General features: G+C 41.0%; 1 protein-coding gene across 1 annotated transcript in view; it reads right to left on the reverse strand.

Moving 5' to 3' along the window:
* Positions 1-6,095: 6,095 nt before the first annotated feature.
* LOC117447295 (dedicator of cytokinesis protein 3-like) overlaps positions 6,096-24,242 on the reverse strand; it is a 28,190-nt gene continuing 10,043 nt past the window's right edge. The window contains exons 11-19 of the mRNA XM_071203243.1: positions 22,560-22,676; positions 21,848-21,939; positions 19,671-19,728; positions 17,963-18,044; positions 16,997-17,112; positions 16,720-16,810; positions 15,329-15,445; positions 11,609-11,694; positions 6,096-10,714 (exon numbers count right to left, since the gene is read on the reverse strand). Coding sequence (XP_071059344.1) covers positions 10,205-10,714; positions 11,609-11,694; positions 15,329-15,445; positions 16,720-16,810; positions 16,997-17,112; positions 17,963-18,044; positions 19,671-19,728; positions 21,848-21,939; positions 22,560-22,676 — 1,269 coding nt within the window. The 3' untranslated portion in view covers positions 6,096-10,204. The remainder of the gene's footprint in view (positions 10,715-11,608; positions 11,695-15,328; positions 15,446-16,719; positions 16,811-16,996; positions 17,113-17,962; positions 18,045-19,670; positions 19,729-21,847; positions 21,940-22,559; positions 22,677-24,242) is intronic.

Raw genomic sequence — 24,242 nt, forward strand, 5'->3', positions numbered from 1 at the left:
GACCTTGTGGTATAACCGGTGTAGGTACCAGATGTGTTCGGGTGTATTTCCGTCATATCCGTCATCCGTCATATCCGTCATATACTCACCTCCCTCTGCTCCCAGCGCTCTGCTGCCACACACCAGCCGTATGCGGAACTGCAGCCGGAGGAACTCGGGACAGCTTGTTATGTGTGGGGTGCTATGGTGGGGTCCCATGTACTTGTGCACATAAATAATGTTTCTAATTATTTACAATTTAAAAAAAATATATATTTACTTTAGCCAACACTTTTATAAGGCCACTAGATTAGATAATTACGAAATGTGTAGATAGAATACATATCTTTCAGGTTGTTATTTTGTCATTATGTTTAATGTTTTATTTACCTTTTAGTATTTTATATAGTATCTGAACTTTGGAGAGGAGTTGGGAGACACACGACACATCAAATCACATCTACAGATCAAGACGAAACGAATGGAAGTACTCCTAGCGCAGTGAAAATGTTTGTGAAAACGTGTGCAAAGTCTCCAAAAACGGAGCAGGGGCTGTGATGCTAGCTTTGCGGCTAGCGGTTAGTTGTTATTGTTTGAAGTTGTTGCTATGGAAACAACATGATGGAGAAAAAATGTATATCTTCTAGATATAATAACTGACAAAGCAAAGAATGAAGTGTAGGCTATGCCTGTTTGAAGTTGTTGCTATGGAAACAACATGACGGAGAAAAAGTATAATCTTCTACATATAATAACGGACAAAGTAAAGAATGAAGTGTCGGCTATGTTTAAATGTTCGTAATTTGACCGTGATGGCCCTCTTGAGTTGCCGTAAAATATGACGGATGCGACGGAAATACACCCGAACACATCTGGTACCCCGAACACATCTGGTACCGACACCGGCAAGAGAGAAAGCCTTTGAGCTCCAGACTGTTTCAGAGAGAATTCTTGATAATCCATGATATGGCGTTTCATCACGGCAGTATCTGCCGGTAGAATCTCCCGCATGAGCAGGCATAAGCTCCGCCCCTCTTTTTAATCAATTTTTTCTTTTTCAAAGCTTTATACCCAGAATCAGCACTTTTGAAACAGGAAGTGAAATAAAGGGATATGAGCAGTGGCGGCGACTGGTCATTAGGGGCAGGTAGGGCACATAAAGTATTAAAGGTGACATGTCATGCTTTTCCGGTTATCGCCCGTCCCCTTGTTGTTATGAAGGTTTTTATGCATGTAAACGGTGTGCAGAGTCAAAACCCTCAAAGTACACCATGTAGGGAGTAAAACTCTAACACAGAAAATACCTCCCCAAAACGCCTCGTTGGAGACACGTCACTGTCCATTTGATTCTTCCGGGGACATCATGATGTCTTGTCGTCCCCGGAACGAAATGGACCAATCCGTGGAGCCATTACGTTACGTCCGCGGAGCCGTTACGTTAAGCCCCCGCTGATTGGTCCAAATTGACCAATCCACGGACTTCCTCACACACTCAGTGCAGCTCAGCTGGTTTCTCCTCCCTGGCTGCAGGCTGATAACAGACAGTTGGGATCTTGGGGAAATTCTCTCTGCAGACCCATTCTCACAGCGTTTATCAACCTTTTTCTTCCTCAGTATCAAGCCACACTTATTGTTTTTACTTCGGCTGTGACTTTGTGTGTGCTCAGGGTGAGTTTCGCTGTGTTTCGCTGTGTATCGCTAAACAAGGAAATCACACCTCCACGGAGTTCAGCGCGATTCACTACGTCCCGACTGGTCCCGACCAATCGGAGCACACTGGGCTCACAGGGAGGGGGGGGCGGGGCAAGAGCTGCAACGAGCCGTTTAGTGGAGAGAGTGAATACACATACTTTACAGAGATGCTGTATGCGAAACCAATGTGAGTTTGGAAAATTGCACAGTATAAATCTATTCTAGTAGACCTCAACAATGGAACTATGATCAGTGGAAATGGCCATGACATGGGACCTTTAAAAATAATGATTGCAAAAAAAAATATATATATATAAAATATATTGTAAGATCATGTTTAATCATCTGATTTGTCTCATTGCTGTTTTAGTCTGTGTTCTTCTAATCAGTGTCTACAGTGTGTGCCTATTGAGCTGTTTAGAGCCATGTGGGACAAAGCCCGATCCTGCCCCTCCCTCTCACTGTCTGAGTGAACGGTGACTGTAAAAACTACATTGCACATGCTCAGAGTATTTTTCAATTTAATGTGTGTGGCAAAAAAATAATTACCATAGGGGCAGTGGCGGTTCTAGATCAATTTGAGTGGGGGGGCCAGTTATTTTCTGATGGGGGCCCAATAAATGCAGGGCGAAAAAGACAAAGACAGTATGAAGTAATTGCGCATAAGAAAACAATGCAATACAGTTATTGGTATTTGTTTCATTACACATATTTATTTCAGATACTTATAGTTACAGTTTTTACTCTCTAATGCAGGTGTCTCCAACCTTTTTTAGGATGAGAGCTACTTTCAAAAAATAAAACAAGTCGTGAGCTACTTTTACTCCTCTTTTTTAGTTTTTTGCAGTGTATATATTTAGCACATTTTAACATTATTATATGCTGACCTTTAACCTTTGAGTGCTGTTTGGTCTGTGGGACCCGTTTCCAGTGTTTACTAAAAGATAATGTATGCAATTTAATTATTTTAACCTGCTTTATTTGGGGGTGGGCCTCACATCCTCTAGGGTCCGGGCATGCACCCCCGGGAAGATGTTTTTTTAAATGTTGAAGTGAAATGCATCAATCTGGTGCACTTTGAGCACAGCATGAATTTACACTCAGATGAAAGGGAGCTGTATACTTTTCAATAATCCAAACAACTTTAGAATATGATCACAACCAATAACAAATCATTTAAACTTGTTTATTCTTATCTTATTCTTATCTTATTCTTTATTCTTATCTTATCTTAGCATTCTTTCTTTTTATTTATGCATATTTGACTAATCACTCCTCATTTAAACTGTTTTTAATTTGTGTTACTGTCTTATAGTACACATTGGAATGATTTCTTACTTTATTTGTTGCAACTATATGAAATAGATAAAGGTGTGCTCTCTCTAATGGGTCCGACTAGAATTACAAATATCGTTAGTTCCACCTATTCCGTCAGCCAAGAAATCGTTTAATCATAAACCTTTTTTTTTTCATTTTCAGTGGGGCCACAGGGGGGTCCAAAGGCAGTGTTAGGGGGGCACTGCCCCCCCCCCCCCCTAGAACCGCCCCTGCATAGGGGCACTGAGCTGCCATCCCTACCATATTACATCTCACATAATTCAAAGCTGATTAGCTGTAAGTATGTGTGCCGCGAAAGGTGTGGTGTGTGAAGAGGAGAGGAGAGAGCTGCAGTGACGCGTCCTAAAACCAGGAAGTAAGCTGCGCACGGCTTCCCTCCACAAAAAAGTGATGAGATTTCTCCATAGGATTTTAGAAAATAGCTCAAAAATAAGATCTGTGGGAAACGTACCTGTTAGATAAATGCACGTTTTGTTCAGCTGGATAATATCCACATGTCTACCCTACTTTTATAATGTTCTAATCATAAATCTATCGATTGGATTTATGATAGACTTTTGAAACTACAAGAACATAAGGAGGACTTTTACAAAAAAGTAATAGAGATGTTTGTCCAGAGGGATAGGCAAATGGACTTCATCTTCAAGTCAAGGTAAGACCACAATTGTATTGAAAATGGGATCTTACTAAGAGAGAACAATTCAATATTTAAATGATAAAATTACATTTTTTTGGGTATCCTTTTGTTGAACTGTCTGTTCAAAATTAATCGAAGCATCAGACTAAAGAGGCTTTTGAAAATAATATTATATTTTGATTTAGGTCAAAATATAATATTTGTAAACCTGAAGAGTCAGTGCCTCACCAGCCATGAACCTCTCTGCAGAAGCTTAGCTCTACGTTTTTTGTGCCCCACCACTTTTGTACATATAAAAACGCCACTGGATATGAGGCATGGCTAGAATGGGTGATCTGTTTGGTATTTTGAGCAAAACACTTCAGACATGTTTTTGATATTTGCCTAAAAATAGCATGATAGGTTACCTTTAACTCCAACATGTGAAATGAAGTCAGACGGGATCGTAACTGAGTCAATAAAACAATATGGTTTAATGTCATTAATCATGAATCCACAACACAGCAGTTTGTTTAGTGAGTAGGAAAAAAGAAACGTGAGTATTTACATCTACTGTCAGACACGTCACAGTTTATACCCATGCTAACACAATAGAGACTTTTATATACACAGAAGAAATTAGCATCGTTGTACAAAGACATCCCATCATAGTCACCATCTGGATTTGTCGTTGATGCAAAAATACACAAAATAATAATAATAATAATAAACCCTCAGCTGCCCTGACATAAATCAGAATAATTCGACAAAAGGAGATTTTGTTTTCTGTTTTCTAGGTTTGAAAACAGTTTAACATCAGAAAGGTGAGACATCACAATCTACATGTTTACAAGGTTTGCCCTTTATGGTCCGTATAAATACTCTCTGCTTGTTTATGTACACAGAAATACAACCCCTCCGCTTTACATCCATCACAGTGTGTACGAAAAACTAAATACAAAAACATGTGTTTGAGTTTTAGTGCCTCAACATGCTGAGTGCTACTCGAAGTGAGAGGTCAGTATAATGTGCGGTGGCCGAAAGGTGCAAACGCGCTAAAACTGCGCAAACATGCAGAAATAAAAACCCAAATGTTCCACAGGAAGAAACATCTTCAGCAACTTGACAACACCTGCAGCATTTAGAGGACATTCAGCAACTTGAGGAGACATGGCAGCGTTTACTGAAAGCTGCAGAAACCAAACGCTGCAAATACAAAACGCTGAAGAAGCGGAGACCAGGGGACACTAAAGACTGACGCACACAGCTGGGAGACCAGGGGACACTAAAGAGTGACACACACAGCTGGGAGACCAGGGGACATTAAAGAGTGACACACACAGCTGGGAGACCAAGGGACACTGAAGAGTGACGCACACAGCTGGGAGACCAGGGGACATTAAAGAGTGACGCACACAGCTGGGAGACCAGGGGACACTAAAGAGTGACGCACACAGCTGGGAGACCAGGGCACACTAAAGAGTGACACACACAGCTGGGAGACCAGGGGACATTAAAGAGTGACGCACACAGCTGGGAGACCAGGGGACATTAAAGATTGACGCACACAGCTGGGAGACCAGGGGACATTAAAGAGTGACACACACAGCTGGGAGACCAGGGGTGTTTCTCAATGTCGAGGACGCTTCCTTGGTAGCACATGTCTTCCGAGTCAGGTCCTTCAGAAGCGAGGCAAGAATCCTTCCTAGCCTCAGAAAACAAAGAATGGTGGAACAGGCTAACAGGTGTGCGTCATATGCGAGGCCCCGCCTTAAATGGAGCACGATTTCCGCCAAAGATTTGGAAATTGGTCCGTGCGCAAAGCATTGTGGGGATTCTAAGACCGCGGAGTCTACACATGTGCAGCCTCGAAATTTCTCGCTACGAAGTACGCCGGTCTCGGTAGAATTCCAAGTATGCTGGACATTGGAACCGTCCTCAAACACCCCAAGGGACACTAAAGAGTGAAGCTAGTCATTTCAGATATACTGACAAACTCTCACAGTTATGAGCCAGAATAACAGAGACAGTTGTTCAGCTCTATAATCCTGAATGTCTCCCAGCTGTGTGCGTCACTCTTTAGTGTCCCCCGGTCTCCCAGCTGTGTGCGTCACTCTTTAGTGTCCCCCGGTCTCCCAGCTGTGTGCGTCACTCTTTAGTGTCCCCTGGTCTCCAGCTGTGTGCGTCACTCTTTAGTGTCCCCTGGTCTCCAGCTGTGTGCATCACTCTTTAGTGTCCCCTGGTCTCCAGCTGTGTGCGTCACTCTTTAGTGTCCCCCGGTCTCCCAGCTGTGTGCGTCACTCTTTAGTGTCCCCTGGTCTCCAGCTGTGTGCGTCACTCTTTAGTGTCCCCTGGTCTCCAGCTGTGTGCGTCACTCTTTAGTGTCCCCTGGTCTCCAGCTGTGTGCGTCACTCTTTAGTGTCCCCTGGTCTCCAGCTGTGTGCGTCACTCTTTAGTGTCCCCTGGTCTCCAGCTGTGTGCGTCACTCTTTAGTGTCCCCTGGTCTCCAGCTGTGTGCGTCACTCTTTAGTGTCCCCTGGTCTCCAGCTGTGTGCGTCATTCTTTAGTGTCCCCTGGTCTCCAGCTGTGTGCGTCACTCTTTAGTGTCCCCTGGTCTCCGTTGTGTTTTGAGCTTCTTCAGCGTCTGGTTTCTGCAGCTTTTAGTAAACTGCGCATGTCTCCTCAAGTTGCTGAATGTTCTCTAAACGATGCATGTGTTGTCAAGTTGCTGAAGATGTTTCTTCATCTGGAACATTTGGGTTTTTATATCTGCATCCTTTCTGAAGCTGCAGCGTGGTTGCACCTGTCGGCCACCGTACAACTCCAAAAACCCTAAATAATTTAAAGTGGACATCGAATATTAAAACGTCTTGTGATCGTAGCAGGCTTTGCATAGTTAATTTTGTTTTCCCAAACGTTACTTTATTGTGTTCACAGGAGCAGTGAGAATAAACTAAGTGTGCTATCATTAGCTCCACCAAGCTAACAGTCAGTCCTGTAATAAATCCATCTTTTTGAAGTTCGTCATTTTTATTAGTAACTTTATGACCATTTTAGATTCTTAATTCTGTTGAATCAAAAGGGGTTTCTATCATGCATATAAAAAAATTACAGAATTTATACAGAAATATAATCCTAATGAAGGATTTCCTGCAGGAAGCTTCTATTAGCATTAGCTTCAGCTTGGTGCACCTATTGACTAGAGTGGACAGAGCGAATCAGCCTTTAAATGTAATACATTTAACAGCGTATATTTATCATGTCAGTGTGTGTATATCAACACAACTTTTCCCTCTCTCTCTGTGTTAATTATCTCCAATATCACTCAAATGATTTAAATAAATAAAATATAAACTTGTTAATCATAATGTACAGTGTGAGAATAACACCACACAGCCATGTTGGGATTTCATCCTAAACTGGTGCTTTTAGCCGTTTTCAAACGTGTTAAATTCACTTAATAAAAGCAAGTGTAACAGCTGAGTTTGTGCAGGAAAATACCATTTAAAAAAAAAAAGATAGAAAATGCTAAATAATAAAAAAGAAAATCTTAACAAATCTGCAAAATTAAGCAACATTGACCTGGACTTATTGGGGTTGAAATGGCTTGTAAATATGTAGTTTAATTATATTTAAACATAAAAAAAACATAATTATTTTCCTGTGGTTTCATGGGGACTATTTTCAGTGGCAGAAGGATCCACATTTGCAGTTCTTGTATTAATTGCAACAAAAGAAGAAGAAAGATATCCCCTGCCATATATTTTAACATATTTTAAAGTAATATAACGTTAAAAGGTCCTTTAAATGTGTCCAACACAAAGGAGAGGCGCAATTAAACAAAGGACAATATGTACATCATTTAAACTGGTGGCTTAAAAAGAACAGAGTTTCACATTTTAAGATAACAACATAACAAAAAATAAAATAAAATGTTCGTTCACAGTAGTTTTACTCCACGTCTATCAAGACATCCAGTGCTCAAAGTCTTAATAAATGAACATGCATACAAAACACTTTAAAAATGTACAGTCATTGTTTAAAAAAATGGCAAAAAGTGTATATTTATTATAGTTATTATTCTCTAAAAACGTTGTTGATCCTCTTGTTGATCCTCAAGTTTAAATTAAATTATTTCTGTGTGTTTGTGCACGTCCTCGGCTCGGGACGCCGTTCATCTTGCATATTTCTACACTTCACCTTCAGTCAAAAGTATTACGATTAAATATAAATTAGATGTATATACTTATATATACTGTGTTACATTTATCTACATACTTTGATGTTCCTGTGGGAAAATATATATACTTTTTCGCCGGTCGTTTGTTGGAGAATCCGTCGTTTGTTTGTGTTTATTATTATTATTTATTTGTTTACAGGAAGGTCGTCACTCTCTGCTTGTGTAGAATCTAAAATGCACTCGTAACAATTTAAATTGTAATTGCTTTTTGTTTTGGTGCTCTGTTGCTTTGTTAAAGTGCTGCTTGTCTTCAGAGCGATGTCACATCACGGGATGATTCTTCATTTTTATATGAAATCTTTAATCTTCTGCGTGATAATGTTATGAATTCAAATTAAATCACAAGAGATGGACAGGTGGAACATTATTATGATGGATTTAGTGATTAAATAGTAAATAAAGCAGACTGCTCAGAGAGGATGCAACGACGGTTTGGTGAATGGTGTTTCTGCTGATAAAGTTATTCAAATGTCCGGTGAGTTTGTTTATCGGAGCATCTCTCGGTTTATTCTGTGTATTTGTGTTCATGTAGTCATGTGTGAATATGTCTTCTGTCCTGTACCGTGTAGTGTTTATGATTTGGGTCCAAAACATATTTCCTTACGAGGAAAATGAAGTGTTTCGAATCGTATTGTTACGTATTGTATCAAATAGTAATATAGCGAATAGTAACTTATGGAATAGTAACAAATCGAATCTGATAGTAACTTATGGAAGCGTAAAGTATTGAATAGTAACATATCGAATAGTAACGTATCGAATAGTAACGTTCGAATAGTAACGTATCGAATAGTAACGTATTGAATATTAACGTATCGAATAGCAACGTATCGAATATTAACGTATCGAATAGTAACGTATCGAATAGTAACGTATCGAATAGCAACGTATCGAATATTAACGTATCGAATAGTAACGTATCGAATAGTAACGTTCGAATAGTAACGTATCGAATAGTAACGTATCGAATAGTAACGTATCGAATATTAACGTATCGAATAGTAACGTATCGAATAGTAACAAATCGAATCTGATAGTAACTTATGGAATCGTAAAGTATTGAATAGTAACGTATCGAATAGTAACGTTCGAATATTAACGTATCGAATAGTAACGTTCGAATAGTAACGTATCGAATAGTAACGTATCGAATAGTAACGAAAAGTATCGTATCGATTAGTAACGGATTGTATGGAATAGTAACAAATCGAATCTGATAGTAACTTATGGAATCGTAAAGTATTGAATAGTAACGTATCGAATAGTAACGTATCGAATAGTAACAAATCGAATCTGATAGTAACTTATGGAATCGTAAAGTATTGAATAGTAACGTATCGAATAGTAACGTTCGAATATTAACGTATCGAATAGTAACGTTCGAATAGTAACGTATCGAATAGTAACGTATCGAATCGTATCGAAAAGTATCGTATCGATTAGTAACGGTTTGTATGGAATTGTAATGTATGGAATAGTAACATATTGAATAGTAACATATTGAATAGTAACGTGTCGTATCTTAACATATCTTAATGTATCTTAATGTAATCTATCTTCTGGGAAAGGTTTTGTCAATTTAAATCACGCGTGTTTGATCCCCCATGATAATGTTATGAGTCAAAATGAAATCTCATCAGTCTGTGCAATTACAGTACAGATACAACATAAATCAAGCTAACTGTGCTCAGTCAGGATGCAACATGTAAAAACATTTAATTTCCCCTCAGGGATAAATAAATGGGGATCTTAACGTTAATGAGGAATTGTTAAATGTTGTTTCTGCTGATGACGTTGAGTATTTAAATGCTCCATTCGTTTGGTTATCGGATCGGAGAGAGTTAGTCCCGGTTTATTCCCGCTTCTGTAAAAAGTGTGTACATTAAAATCCTATGAGTCAAAGTGAAATCCCATGAGTCTGTGCAATTTCAGTAAGGATGCAACGTTATTAGCGGTCCAGTTTTCCATTGGCAGATGGTTTCGATGGTATGGTCTCAGAGGTCGTATGAAGAAGCTTCTGAGTAATTCCTGATGTCTGAATTTGGTTTCTACGTGATCAGAAATGTATGATTTGCCACCAACATCATTCGTCGAGGGGGGATTCTATGGCGAAAAAAGGTATTTCCAAACTCTCAATGGTGGCCTTTTCAGTACAGGTGCGACATTACGATGATGAATTCATTGATTGTGCTCAGACAGGAAGAAACATGAGGGTCTGGTGAAAGTGATTCAGCTGATAAAGTCGAGTATATAAATGTTCCATTAGTTTGGTTATCAGAGCGACTCCGAGTTTATTCTTTCTTCTGGAATTAAAAGTTTATACATTTAGATCCCGCCCGTTACTCCTCGCTGACCCCAGTTTCCCACGCCACCTTCGCCTGCTCCTCTTTCGTCGCAGCGATGATCGGCTGGGAGATTTTTCTCGGCATGGGGCGAGGCATCAGTGTTTGGGTGTCTTCTTCAGGGATGCACCCCTCTCTGAGGTATGGTTTAGGGGGCAGGGCGGGGGGCTCGTGATGGAGGTGGTAAAGTGGCGGAAGATGGGGGATGTAGTGATGATAATAGTGAATATTCTGGAGGTCTTGTTGGATGTTTCCTCCCACAACTTCGGATTCGGAGCCACTGAATCGGATGGGTTGGTAGTCCAGGTCCTCGGGGTCCACGGCGCTAATGGGGGCTGAATCCAGGGGGCCGATAGGGGGGTCGCAGGAGGAGGAGGGCGGGGGGCCGAAATTACTCTCGCTGAGGGAGGAGACCCCAGAGCTGGCGCTGCCCGACAGAGTGGAGCTACTGCCATCCAGGACGGACTGAGGACTGGTGGGCGAGGCAGGTATAGGGTGAAGGGGAGACTGGAGAGAGAGAGAACAGCACACATACTTTATTATTATTGTTGTTATTGTTATTAGGAGGATCACTTAATTCAAGCACAATGGCAGGATTTAGTAGATTAAATGTGTGGAATGGAGAAAATGAGCGTGAGAATCAGAAACCAGTTCAAATCTTCGATGGGATAATTAATAAGTTATAAAACACAAAGCATGGCACGTGTGTTTTTATTTGCATGTTTTTTGATACTGCAGTGCGTTTCTCCTTAAGTTTGACCTTAATACTGACACCCTACTATCATGAAAGTGTCTCTGAAAATGAAAATAAATGTACAAACTGTTGCTTAGAATAAAGTGGTAAATGTAAGTTATCAAAACAGATTTTGCAGTTGCTAGTATATATTTCTGCGTGATAGGAATTAATGATCATATTCATATCCATGGGGAAGATAGAAAAGAAGCACAAAAAACTAGACAGAAACACCTCAGAAAATAGGAGGAAAACCAGAAAACACAGACAGGAAACCAGACGGTACAATAAAGGAGAAGAATATCATATTTCTTTAAACTGCAATCTGAAAGCTCTCAGATTATTTTAAAGTCAAGGTTGATGTATTGAACTGTGAGCTGTGAGCATTAAACAGGAACTCAGAGGGACATGCTGGACTTGAAACAGCACACGCTAACAGTGTGTTCGTTTTCCAGTTTGGCTGATCAGTGTATCAGCATCCAAAATCTGACCAAAAGAAAAACAGCCCATTTCGTGCAACTTGAAATGGAAACAAAGAAATGCACTCAAATAGTAACGTTTCTTTGGGGGCTGCAGACTAACAGACAGACATTCATCCAGACCAACAGCAGGAGTGAAGGGGAGGAGGAGGAAGAGGATGAAGAGGAGGAGGAGGAAGAGGAGGGTACCTTTCTTAAGGATCGCGCAGGGAGAGCTGGAGGAAGGTCGCTGACCTGGTGGTGGAAAGCGTCAAAGTGCATCGACAGGTGTTGCCCTACAGGGGGAGACACAGCAGGACTGACTGAGAGACAACCTCAAACCAGAGAAGAAGAAGAGGAGGAGGAAGAGTGCGTTCGAATTGTGAGTTTGGCTAGGTTTCTAACGGAGTGAAACTAATCTGAAGTACCTCGTGATGAGAGCTGTTTGAATTATCCCTACTATCATTAAAGTGTCTCTGAAAATGAGATAAAATGAGCAGTAGTAGCAGTCGTTATATAATCATTTTTGGTTTCATTACGCGTTTGCGTTTGTCGGCCACCGTAGATTTAATCAAACAATGAACTGCTGCTGAATCCAAGCAGCTCATAAACATTAGAGTGAAAAATGTTTCCTCCAAGAGTTGCGACACTTCCTGTTTCTGACGGAGAAAAGGGGAAGTGTGTCGAGAATCTTGCAGCTTTATTTACATCCTCCGACTTAAATAGGACGTCTCATTCACTCGAGGGTAGAGACCGGAATAGAGACCGGAATAGAGACCGGAATAGAGACCGGGATAGAGACCGGAATAGAGACCGGGATAGAGACCGGGATAGAGACCGGAATAGAGACCGGAATAGAGACCGGGATAGAGACCGGGATAGAGACCGGGATAGAGACCGGAATAGAGACCGGAATAGAGACCGGAATAGAGACCGGAATAGAGACCGGGATAGAGACCGGGATAGAGACCGGGAGGACGGAGAGGAAGGGAAGAGAGAGGCAGCAGGAAAAGTGTCTGTGAAGGAGGGAGTGTGTGAAGGGGAACTTTTTTCATCCTTTTCCAAGCTCTCAACAATACATTTATATTGTGCTGGAAAGGGAAACATACATTTGACTGTCCACGGCTTAAATAATAATAATAATAATGTTTAAAGCTTTAGAATGAGCTAAGAAACTGTAAATAACTCTGATCTTGTGTTATACAAATACAATATTAAAGAGTCCTCTCCTGCTGATGTTCAGGTGTATATCAGTATGTAGTGTCTCTACTTTAAAGAGTCCTCTCCTGCTGATGTTCAGGTGTATATCAGTATGTAGTGTCTCTACTTTAAAGAGTCCTCTCCTGCTGATGTTCAGGTGTATATCAGTATGTAGTGTCTCTACTTTAAAGAGTCCTCTCCTGCTGATGTTCAGGTGTATATCAGTATGTAGTGTCTCTACTTTAAAGAGTCCTCTCCTGCTGATGTTCAGGTGTATATCAGTATGTAGTGTCTCTACTTTAAAGAGTCCTCTCCTGCTGATATTCAGGTGTATATCAGTATGTAGTGTCTCTACTTTAAAGAATCCTCTCCTGCTGATGTTCAGGTGTATATCAGTATGTAGTGTCTCTACTTTAAAGAGTCCTCTCCTGCTGATGTTCAGGTGTATATCAGTATGTAGTGTCTCTACTTTAAAGAGTCCTCTCCTGATGATGTTCAGGTGTATATCAGTATGTGGTGTCTCTTCTTTAAAGAGTCCTCTCCTGCTGATGTTCAGGTGTATATCAGTATGTAGTGTCTCTACTTTAAAGAGTCCTCTCCTGCTGATGTTCAGGTGTATATCAGTATGTAGAGTCTCTACTTTAAAGAGTCCTCTCCTGCTGATGTTCAGGTGTATATCAGTATGTGGTGTCTCTTCTTTAAAGAGTCCTCTCCTGCTGATGTTCAGGTGTATATCAGTATGTAGTGTCTCTACTTTAAAGAGTCCTCTCCTGCTGATGTTCAGGTGTATATCAGTATGTAGTGTCTCTACTTTAAAGAGTCCTCTCCTGCTGATGTTCAGGTGTATATCAGTATGTAGAGTCTCTACTTTAAAGAGTCCTCTCCTGCTGATGTTCAGGTGTATATCAGTATGTGGTGTCTCTTCTTTAAAGAGTCCTCTCCTGCTGATGTTCAGGTGTATATCAGTATGTAGTGTCTCTACTTTAAAGAGTCCTCTCCTGCTGATGTTCAGGTGTATATCAGTATGTAGTGTCTCTACTTTAAAGAGTCCTCTCCTGCTGATGTTCAGGTGTATATCAGTATGTGGTGTCTCTTCTTTAAAGAGTCATCTCCTGCTGATGTTCAGGTGTATACCAGTATGTAGTGTCTCTTCTTTAAAGAGTCCTCTCCTGCTGATGTTCAGGTGTATATCAGTATGTAGTGTCTCTTCTTTAAAGAGTCCTTTCATGCTGATATTCAGGTGTATATCAGTATGTAGTGTCTCTTCTTTAAAGAGTCCTCTCCTGCTGATGTTCAGGTGTATATCAGTATGTAGTGTCTCTACTTTAAAGAATCCTCTCCTGCTGATGTTCAGGTGTATATCAGTATGTAGTGTCTCTACTTTAAAGAGTCCTCTCCTGCTGATGTTCAGGTGTATATCAGTATGTAGTGTCTCTACTTTAAAGAGTCCTCTCCTGCTGATGTTCAGGTGTATATCAGTATGTAGTGTCTCTACTTTAAAGAATCCTCTCCTGCTGATGTTCAGGTGTATATCAGTATGTAGTGTCTCTACTTTAAAGAGTCCTCTCCTGATGATGTTCAGGTGTATATCAGTATGTGGTGTCTCTTCTTTAAAGAGTCCTCTCCTGCTGATGTTCAGGTGTATATCAGTATGTAGTGTCTCTACTTTAAAGAGTCCTCTCCTGCTGATGTTCAGGTGTATATCAGTATGTAGTGTCTCTTCTTTAAAGAGTCCTCTCCTGCTGATGTTCAGGTGTATATCAGTATGTAGTGTCTCTACTTTAAAGAGTCCTCTCCTGCTGATGTTCAGATGTATATCAGTATGTAGTATCTCTACTTGAAAGAGTCCTCTCCTGCTGATGTTCAGGTGTATACCAGTATGTAGTGTCTCTTCTTTAAAGAGTCCTCTCCTGCTGATGTTCAGGTGTATATCAGTATGTAGTGTCTCTTCTTTAAAGAGTCCTTTCATGCTGATATTCAGGTGTATATCAGTATGTAGTGTCTCTTCTTTAAAGAGTCCTCTCCTGCTGATGTTCAGGTGTATACCAGTATGTAGTGTCTCTACTTTAAAGAGTCCTCTCCTGCTGATGTTCAGGTGTATATCAGTATATAGTGTCTCTACTTTAAAGAGTCCTCTCCTGCTGATGTTCAGGTGTATATCAGTATGTAATGTCTCTTCTTTAAAGAGTCCTCTCCTGCTGATGTTCAGGTGTATATCAGTATGTAGTGTCTCTACTTTAAAGAGTCCTCTCCTGCTAATGTTCAGGTGTATATCAGTATGTAGTGTCTCTACTTTAAAGAGTCCTCTCCTGCTGATGTTCAGGTGTATATCAGTATGTAGTGTCTCTATTGGGACATGTCTCCATGCATGAATGTTCAAAAAGCTCTTTATTTCTCTCATACTTCCTGTGCTGCAGCACCTCTTTTCACCCTCTGTCTGAAACCAGAGCCCAGTCTACTCTGATTTGTTAGCTGGCCGGCTCTGTTGTGATTGGTCGACTGCTTAGAGATGTCCCGCCCCTTAGCCTATCACATACAATGTGTGGGAGCGCTTCTGTAAAGTTGTTAAATTATGTCAACCAAGTTCATACATACTAAGGCATTTACAGGAATATGTCAGTATTTCTTTCTACTTACATCATATTTTATACAAACAAACAAGACAACATGCAGGTGACACACACACACACACACACACACACACACACGCGCACAGTGAGAGGGTCGTACCATGTGGCAGGTTGCGGGGGGGAACGGGAGGCGCCATGACGCCAACGTGAGCCGAGAGGAAAGGGAGGACGTCTCTCGTGCCGCTGTCCAAACTCCAGCTACTGGGGGTGGTGAGGACTGGAGGAGAATCAACATCTATTTATTTATTTCATATTTTATTCAATATGCTTTTTATTTTATTTGTTTTATTATTTTCTCCTCATAGCATTGTGAAGCACCTTGAGATGACGTTGTTTTAAAGTGTGCTTTATAAATGAAATGTATTATTATTATTTATTTCATCAAACTTTGGTCAAACGGAATGTTAGTTGGAAACAGAATGTCGCCATATTTGTTTCCTTTATTTATTACTGCCACATTTTATTCCATTTAACTCCAGTCTATTTCTATGTAAAAACTGCTATATTTGACTATATTTTGTATTATTCATAATAATTTTTTATGTTATTATAGTTTTCTTTAAATAGTTCTCTTATCTGTGTTTTTACTTTTATGAATGCACCATGACACCAAGTCAAATTCCTCGCACGTGTCAACCAGAGGTGGCGCTAGACCTTTTCGCTGCCCTTCATTTTGACGGACAGGATCGATCGACATTTCCGTCAAAATCCATTACTACCCGTCGGTCTGTACACGACTCTGACGAGGGGCGCACGCTCGTGAACTGTTAGCACCATGCTCACTGCACCTCGCGGGAGCACGCGCAGCGTAAACTCTCCCAGACATTTCAATGATTTGTTCAGCAAAGTTAGGTTTGGAAACGATATCATTTCCTTTTGGCGGGCATGCATAACACGGCATAACACCGGAGCCTCGCTGCGGGGAAACGTTGGCGCTGTTCCGAGTTTGTTCTAATCCGTCAAAATGACAGATAATTCATTATGCTGAATTGTGTGTTGATTTGAAAGTCTTAGAAGACTCAAAACTCTCGTTCATAGATTGAATTGATTCAACATCCTCAATATACCTAAAAAAAACACACCAAAATTGTCCAAATCGGCCAAGCTATTTCTTAGCTATCGTCTGCATATGCTAACTAATGCAAATTAATGCAATAAGCCAATTGTATATCTTTCTCTTGTTTTTCTGTCGGCGCTCTTACGCAAAATGAAATGTTAATTTTAACCAGAAAGTGGCCGTATTTCTACCCCTGGTGGGATGAGTATGCTGCATTTTGTGTCGATTTGAAAGTCTTAGAAGATTCAAAACTCATATTCAAAGATGAAATTGATTCAACATCCTCAATATACTTTTTTTAAAAAGCACCAAAATATTCCAAATCGGCCAAGCCATTATTTAGCTATTCTCTGCATATGCTAACTAATGCTAATCCATGCAACTTATGCCAATTGTATATCTTTCTCCTCCTGTTTTTCTGACGGTCCTCTCACCTTTCTCGGCCACAGAGAGGTTTGGGTCGCTGCAGGGTTTGCACGGTCCGATCATCACCTGGTGGAACAAAGCCCTCTGGAGGTTCGTAGGCTGAAGAGGCATAAATCATGTTAAGATTTAAGGTTTTTTAAATGTCCTTGAAACACACCGTACATATTTAAATAAAATATTGTAATTTCAGGTATTCCAAGTAGCAGACATAAAAAGGAGTTGAGTCTGATTCAGATAATGACTTAACACTTCAATGCATCATTAAGTCACTCCCTGGCCTCCTACCTGTCCGTTCTCGATGTTTGAGTACATGGCGCTGCTCGGCCGGTCTCTGTGAGGCGGCAGCAGCATCAACATCTCTCGGTTGTGTCGATATTTGTCCGGAAGAGAAGGAGAGCCCACTGCAGACACAAGAGATTTGATTTATTTCGAACATGTAAAACAATAATTGTTAGAGAACTCTCTCTCGTCCCCGGCTTGAGCTTCAGCCTCAGGATCCATGTATCTGGGATCCTCTCCAGAGGGAAGTAGTCGTCACACACAGAGCATCAACTAGTTCCTGAGCAGTGTCCTTCACATGCTGATATCCAAGAGAGGGAGTCACACAGTCACAAGATGGAGGAATAGAAAGCAGTATTCAATGTTTACTTCAGATCCACGTCAGAAATGAGCATGCTTGATGTCTCTCTCCATAGAGGCTGAGTCATCATGTTCATCACATAGCTATCATCTGCCTCAAGCAGTCCTGATGCTCTTCTAGGTCAGCACGCATCCTGTCATGTTCACAGCTACAGTTGGGATACCTTTGTTATTATGTTACTCTCACATTGGAAGAGGACATTCACTATTTTCCCAACAGATAATAAAAAATAAAAATAATAATAATGAAATGAAACTTGAGAATTATGATACTGAGTCAAATTGATAAACAAAAATATGACTGACTTACACATTATATATAAACAAATGACCTACCTAGTTACACATCTGAAAGGTGGTGGGAAGAAGTTTACACTTATTTAATCCCATCCCTTCTCCCAGAAACTAAATTATTATATATATTTTTTTTTTTCTTAAGAAAATACATTTGTTATTGAAAAATAAACAAACAACAAATAAATAAACACATACATAAAAGAGTTAAAGGGTAATCAAGAAAAGATAAAATAACAAACCAAATAAATAATTAAATTTAAAGTAAAAACTTAATAAATACATGGGTCTAAAACAGATTTGATATGCATTGATTACCTCTGATGGTGGAGGGGGCGGAGTTTATCATCTGAGAGGGAGCGGAGTGGGTGGAGCTTAGGCTGGAGGAGGAGGGGCTTGCCTGGAACGAGGAAGTTGTGATGGTTAGTAAATACAAACTATAAATATCTGCAGAAATGAGTCCTAAAACCAGAAGTGGAAGTACTCAGTTATTGTACTTGAGTAAAAGTAGAAGTACTCAGGTCTTGTACTTGAGTAAAAGTAGAAGTACTCAGATATTGTACTTGAGTAAAAGTAGAAGTACACAGATATTGTACTTGAGTAAAAGTAGAAGTACTCAGATCTTGTACTTGAGTAAAAGTAGAAGTACTCAGATATTGTACTTGAGTAAAAGTAGAAGTACTCAGATATTGTACTTGAGTAAAAGTAGAAGTACACAGATCTTGTACTTGAGTAAAAGTAGAAGTACTCAGGTCTTGTACTTGAGTAAAGTAGAAGTACCAGAGTGTAGGAATACTCTGTTACAGTGAAAGTCCTGCATTCAAAATGTTCCTCAAGTGAAAGTAGAAAGTATTCTCATCTAAATATAGTGAAAGACAGTGAAAGTAGTCGTTGTGCAGATTGGTCCATTTCAGAATAATATATATGATATGTTTTATAATGATTGATCATGAAAGTGTTCTCAAAGCTGGTGAAGGTGCAGCTAGTCTGAAGTACTTTGTAGACTGCAGGGTAGCTGGTGAAGGAGCAGCTAGTCTGAAGTACTTTGTAGACTGCAGGGTAGCTGGTGGAGGAGCAGCTAGTCTGAAGTACTTTGTAGACTGCAGGGTAGCTGGTGAAGGTGCAGCTAGTCTGAAGTACTTTGTAGACTGCAGGGTAGCTGGTGAAGGTGCAGCTAGTCTGAAGTACTTTGTAGACTGCAGGGTAGCTGGTGAAGGAGCAGCTAGTCTGAAGTACTTTGTAGACTGCAGGGTAGCTGGTGAAGGTGCAGCTAGTCTGAAGTACTTTGTAGACTGCAGGGTAGCTGGTGAAGGTGCAGCTAGTCTGAAGGACTTTGTAGACTGCAGGGTAGCTGGTGAAGGTGCAGCTAGTCTGAAGTACTTTGTAGACTGCAGGGTAGCTGGTGAAGGTGCAGCTAGTCTGAAGTACTTTGTAGACTGCAGGGTAGCTGGTGAAGGTGCAGCTAGTCTGAAGTACTTTGTAGACTGCAGGGTAGCTGGTGGATTTACTCCAGGTGGAACTAAAGTCTGATTTAACACTTGGTTATATTTCACATCATTCATCCACATATTCACGTATGTGAAGTAACTAAAGGGATTAAATACATGTAGTGGAGTAGAAGTACACCATTTACCTCTGAACTGTAGAGGAGGAGAAGTACACAGTAGCATAAACTGGAAAGTACCTCAAAATTGTACTTAAGTACAGTACCTTAGTAAATCTACTTAGTTACTTCCCACCTCTGTCGATACATATATATCATTTTAAGTCAACATTAGAAGTTATTTTGCCTGTTTTTTATTTGAATCCAGGCACTAAGAGATGTTTTAATCTACAAACTACTTTTTTATTTGTATTTCATGTAACTTATTTGTTAACTGTGTTCTCTTAGACTTACTTCATTGATGCAGTAATGATACCTCCAATGTCTTTACTTAATTCTTAAAGATGGTCAGCCACTCAGGTGCTGCTCAAGTAAAGTACAAGTACCTTAAAGTTGTACTTGAGTAAATCTACTTGCTCTCACCTGCATGCGGTAGAAGTCCTCAGGATGCTCCAGGATCAAAAGGCTGCCCACCGTCTCACTGGAGGAGGGGGAGGAGAGAGAGGAGGGGGGGCGTACAGCTGTCAGAACAGCTATGGGACTGCAGGGAGGAATAAAAAGGAAGAGCAAGAATCCATGCGGAGGAAAATCGGCAACAAAAAAGCCAAAAAACAACGAAAACATGCAGAGAGAGACGAGGCGATGCAGGAGATTCAGCCATGCGTGATGTGGGAGGATGGGAGAAGAGACAGAAAGAGAAAGAGACGGTAGAATATCAGAAAGTGTGACGTGTGCAGCAGATGGTAGAAAACACACAGTGAGGAAAGTGAGTGGTGCAGGAATGAGTCCTAAAACTCAGACCTGTCCCCTGGCCGAATTTTCTGAAAGTGTTTTTGGTTGTTATCCTGAAATGAGGTCTGTGGAGAGCTTTTAACCGTGCTGTAGTTCCTTTATAGCCCAACATTAGCCTCCTTTAGCTTAGCGGTGGTGACGTGAAGTCATGTGACCGTGCTGTAGTTCCTTTATAGCCCAACATTAGCCGCCTTTAGCTTAGCGGTGGTGACGTGAAGTGATGTGACCGTGCTGTAGTTCCTTCATAGCCCAACATTAGCTTAGCGGTGGTGACGTGAAGTCATGTGACCGTGCTGTAGTTCCTTTATAGCCCAACATTAGCCTCCTTTAGCTTAGCGGTGGTGACGTGAAGTCATGTGACCGTGCTGTAGTTCCTTCATAGCCCAACATTAGCTTAGCGGTGGTGAGGTGAAGTCATGTGACCGTGCTGTAGTTCCTTTATAGCCCAACATTAGCCACCTTTAGCTTAGCGGTGGTGATGTGAAGTCATGTGACCGTGCTGTAGTTCCTTTATAGCCCAACATTAGCCACCTTTAGCTTAGCGGTGGTGAGGTGAAGTCATGTGACCGTGCTGTAGTACCTTTATAGCCCAACATTAGCCACCTTTAGCTTAGCGGTGGTGATGTGAAGTCATGTGACCGTGCTGTAGTTCCTTCATAGCCCAACATTAGCTTAGCGGTGGTGAGGTGAAGTCATGTGACCGTGCTGTAGTTCCTTTATAGCCCAACATTAGCCACCTTTAGCTTAGCGGTGGTGAGGTGAAGTCATGTGACCGTGCTGTAGTACCTTTATAGCCCAACATTAGCCACCTTTAGCTTAGCGGTGGTGATGTGAAGTCATGTGACCGTGCTGTAGTTCCTTCATAGCCCAACATTAGCTTAGCGGTGGTGAGGTGAAGTCATGTGACCGTGCTGTAGTTCCTTTATAGCCCAACATTAGCCACCTTTAGCTTAGCGGTGGTGAGGTGAAGTCATGTGACCGTGCTGTAGTTCCTTTATAGCCCAACATTAGCCTCCTTTAGCTTAGTGGTGGTGACGTGAAGTCATGTGACCGTGCTGTAGTTCCTTTATAGCCCAACATTAGCCTCCTTTAGCTTAGTGGTGGTGACGTGAAGTCATGTGACCGTGCTGTAGTTCCTTTATAGCCCAACATTAGCTTTTTACTTCAGAAATCATAAAGTGGTGTTAATATGTGGAGATTATCCTGCTGAACTTAACGTGTAAATATCATAAACATTTCTTTAACACAGAGATTATTTTCTGCAATAATCCAGAATCACAGATAGAGATGCGGCCTTAAAAGTTGTAATACAAAACTACGTCATCCCTGCATCACTCTCTGGTGGAAAGACGGATGAAATCAGTGATTGTAAAGAAAGATGGAGAACATGGTGAGAGGACGATGTGTGTATTTTGACTTTGAATTGTGATGATGAAGTCTCACTGGAGGATGAAGATAAATGTATGTGTGTTTTATTTCGAGTCATGAGATTAGTTTTCTGTACACATAAAACACTTCTTTACTTATTTGTGGGTGTACTTTTTAATTATATGTGTATTATGGTGTGTGTGTGTGTGTGTGTGTGTGTGTGTGTGTGTGTGTGTGTGTGTGTGTGTGTGTGTGTGTGTGTGTGTGTGTGTGTGTGTGTGTGTGTGTGTGTGTTGTGTGTGTGTGTGTGTGTGTGTGTGTGTGTGTGTGTGTGTGTGTGTGTGTGTGTGTGTGTGTGTGTGTGTGTGTGTGTGTGTGTGTGTGTGTGTGTGTGTGTGTGTGTGTGTGTGTGTGTGTGTGTGTGTGTGTGTGTGTCTGACCTGTGTCGGTGCATCAGTTTGAAGCTCTCGGGGCTCACGATCCCTCGGGGGGTGTTTGCTCCGGATCCAGATTTCTCTAAACCAGGAAGACCCTGCAACGTGACGTAGAAACACTGAGTATTCACACATCACCCAAATACAAGTACACATAACTTTAAGTATCATTTGAGGATAATACTTTTCTATTTTTACTTGAGTAACATTTTGAATGCAGGACTTTTACTGTAACAGAGTATTCCTACACTCTGGTACTTCTACTTTCACTCAAGTACAAGATATGAGTACTTCTACTTTCACTCAAGTACAAGATCTGAGTACTTCTACTTTTACTCAAGTACAAGATCTGAGTACTTCTACTTTCACTCTAGTATAAGACCTGAGTACTTTTACTCAAGTACCAGATCTGAGTACTTCTACTTTCACTCTAGTACAAGACCTGAGTACTTCTATTTTCACTCAAGTACAAGATCTGAGTACTTCTACTTTCACTCAAGAACAATATCTGAGTACTTCTACTTTTACTCTAGTACAAGATCTGAGTACTTCTACTTTCACTCTAGTACAAGACCTGAGTACTTTTACTCAAGAACCAGACCTGAGTACTTCTATTTTCACTCAAGTACAAGATCTGAGTACTTTTGCTCCAGTACAATATCTGAGTATTATATGATATATAATTATTATATTAAATGCAGTTTTTGTTCTAACTCACTTGGCAGAGGCTGCTTCTCATCATCTGGAACTGATCGATCAGCTTTTTGTGCAGGGGACGCATTTCTGGGTGCACCAGTTTCTCGTGCACCGCCAGGCCGACTCCCAGGATGTGAACCTGAGGGGAAACATATCAAATATCAGTGGGAAATACTTTTGTTGAAATCCTCTATATCATCATGTGTACTAAGACATGCTCATGAGTTTCATCCTTCAGTGTACCTAACGAGTACACATGTCTGTCTGCAGCGAGGTGTTGTTGTTATTGAGGGTCTTGGAACATGGGATTGGAAAAGGTGCAACGGTATAGTGCTGTATGGGAGGCTTGTGGCGCAGTGGCCTAGTGCGTCAGTGTTGGGACCAGGGGAGCACAGGTTCAAACCCCACTGCAGTCAGCATGTCGTTGTGTCCCTGAGACGCTGCACCCCAAAGTGCTCCTGAGGGGATCGCCCGCAGTGTTGAGTGTGTGAGTCGCTCTGGATAAAAGCGTCTAACAAGTGACGTGTGATGTAAACCAAAAAGAAGTGTATACAACCTGTGAGATTCTGTTATTCTTTAGACAGACACATATTTCGGTTTCGGATCCATGACACTTTCATTCATTTAACACTCACTGAACCTTCTAAAAACCTCTCCTACCTATCTGTACTTCCTTTCAGTGTCCAAAGGCTTACTTTTTATATATATATATATATATATATTGACTGCAATGTACCCACTTAGAAAGAAATGAACAGTCTATATTATTTGACGAATGAGAGAGAGAATATCAAAAGGAAATATAAAAGATGTGTTTGCATTTAACTGTGGGACACAAGTATTTGATATAATGTCAATTCCCTCACTGTTAAAATAAACCTACCATTAAAATGATAGACTGTTCATTTCTTAGTAAGTGGGCAAACTAACAGAATCAGCAAGGGATCAAACACGTATTTCCTCCACTGTATATATAAATATTAGGGCTGTCAAACGATTAACATTTTTAATCAGATTAATCACAGCTTAAAAATTAATTAATCATGATTAATCTCCATTCGAACTATGTCCAAAATATGCCATTTATTTATGTATATTGTTGTGGAAATGGAAAGATAAATGAAAGAAGGCGGATATATCCATTTAACACAGTATCTATGTTTATTATAACATTTTTCTGCATGTCAAAATGAAAGACAACCCACACACCTATCAATCATCAAACCGTGGGGTCTGAATTCATTACGTGTTGATTTCTATCAGCGGGGGAGTACTTCAGGAAAGTCGACAGAGGGGGGGGGGGGCTAGTGGAGTACTTCAGGAAAGTCGACAGAGGGGGGGGGGGGCTAGTGGAGTACTTCAGGAAAGTCGACAGAGGGGGGGGGGGGCTAGTGGAGTACTTCAGGAAAGTCGACAGAGGGGGGGGGGCTAGTGGAGTACTTCGTGACCACAGAGGGTGAACGTTGTGATCAGCTGTTTTAGCGCAGGTCTCCAGTGAAGGGGGGAGTCTCCCTCCGCAGCCGGTTGGCGTAGTTTTGGCACAGTTCCGTTGTACAGACCGACGTTAACAGCAGCCCTGTCTGTGCACACGGAGACCGACTCTGTCGTCCGGTGATCTAACCGCCTTCTGGAAAAGCTTCACAAGTACGTCGGTACGCAAATGCGCTTTGTGACACAAGTGACGGTACGCATTTCAGACTACGCC

The sequence above is a fragment of the Pseudochaenichthys georgianus genome, chromosome 5, assembly GCF_902827115.2.
Source record: "Pseudochaenichthys georgianus chromosome 5, fPseGeo1.2, whole genome shotgun sequence".
In the NCBI taxonomy this organism is placed as follows: Eukaryota; Metazoa; Chordata; class Actinopteri; order Perciformes; family Channichthyidae; genus Pseudochaenichthys; species Pseudochaenichthys georgianus.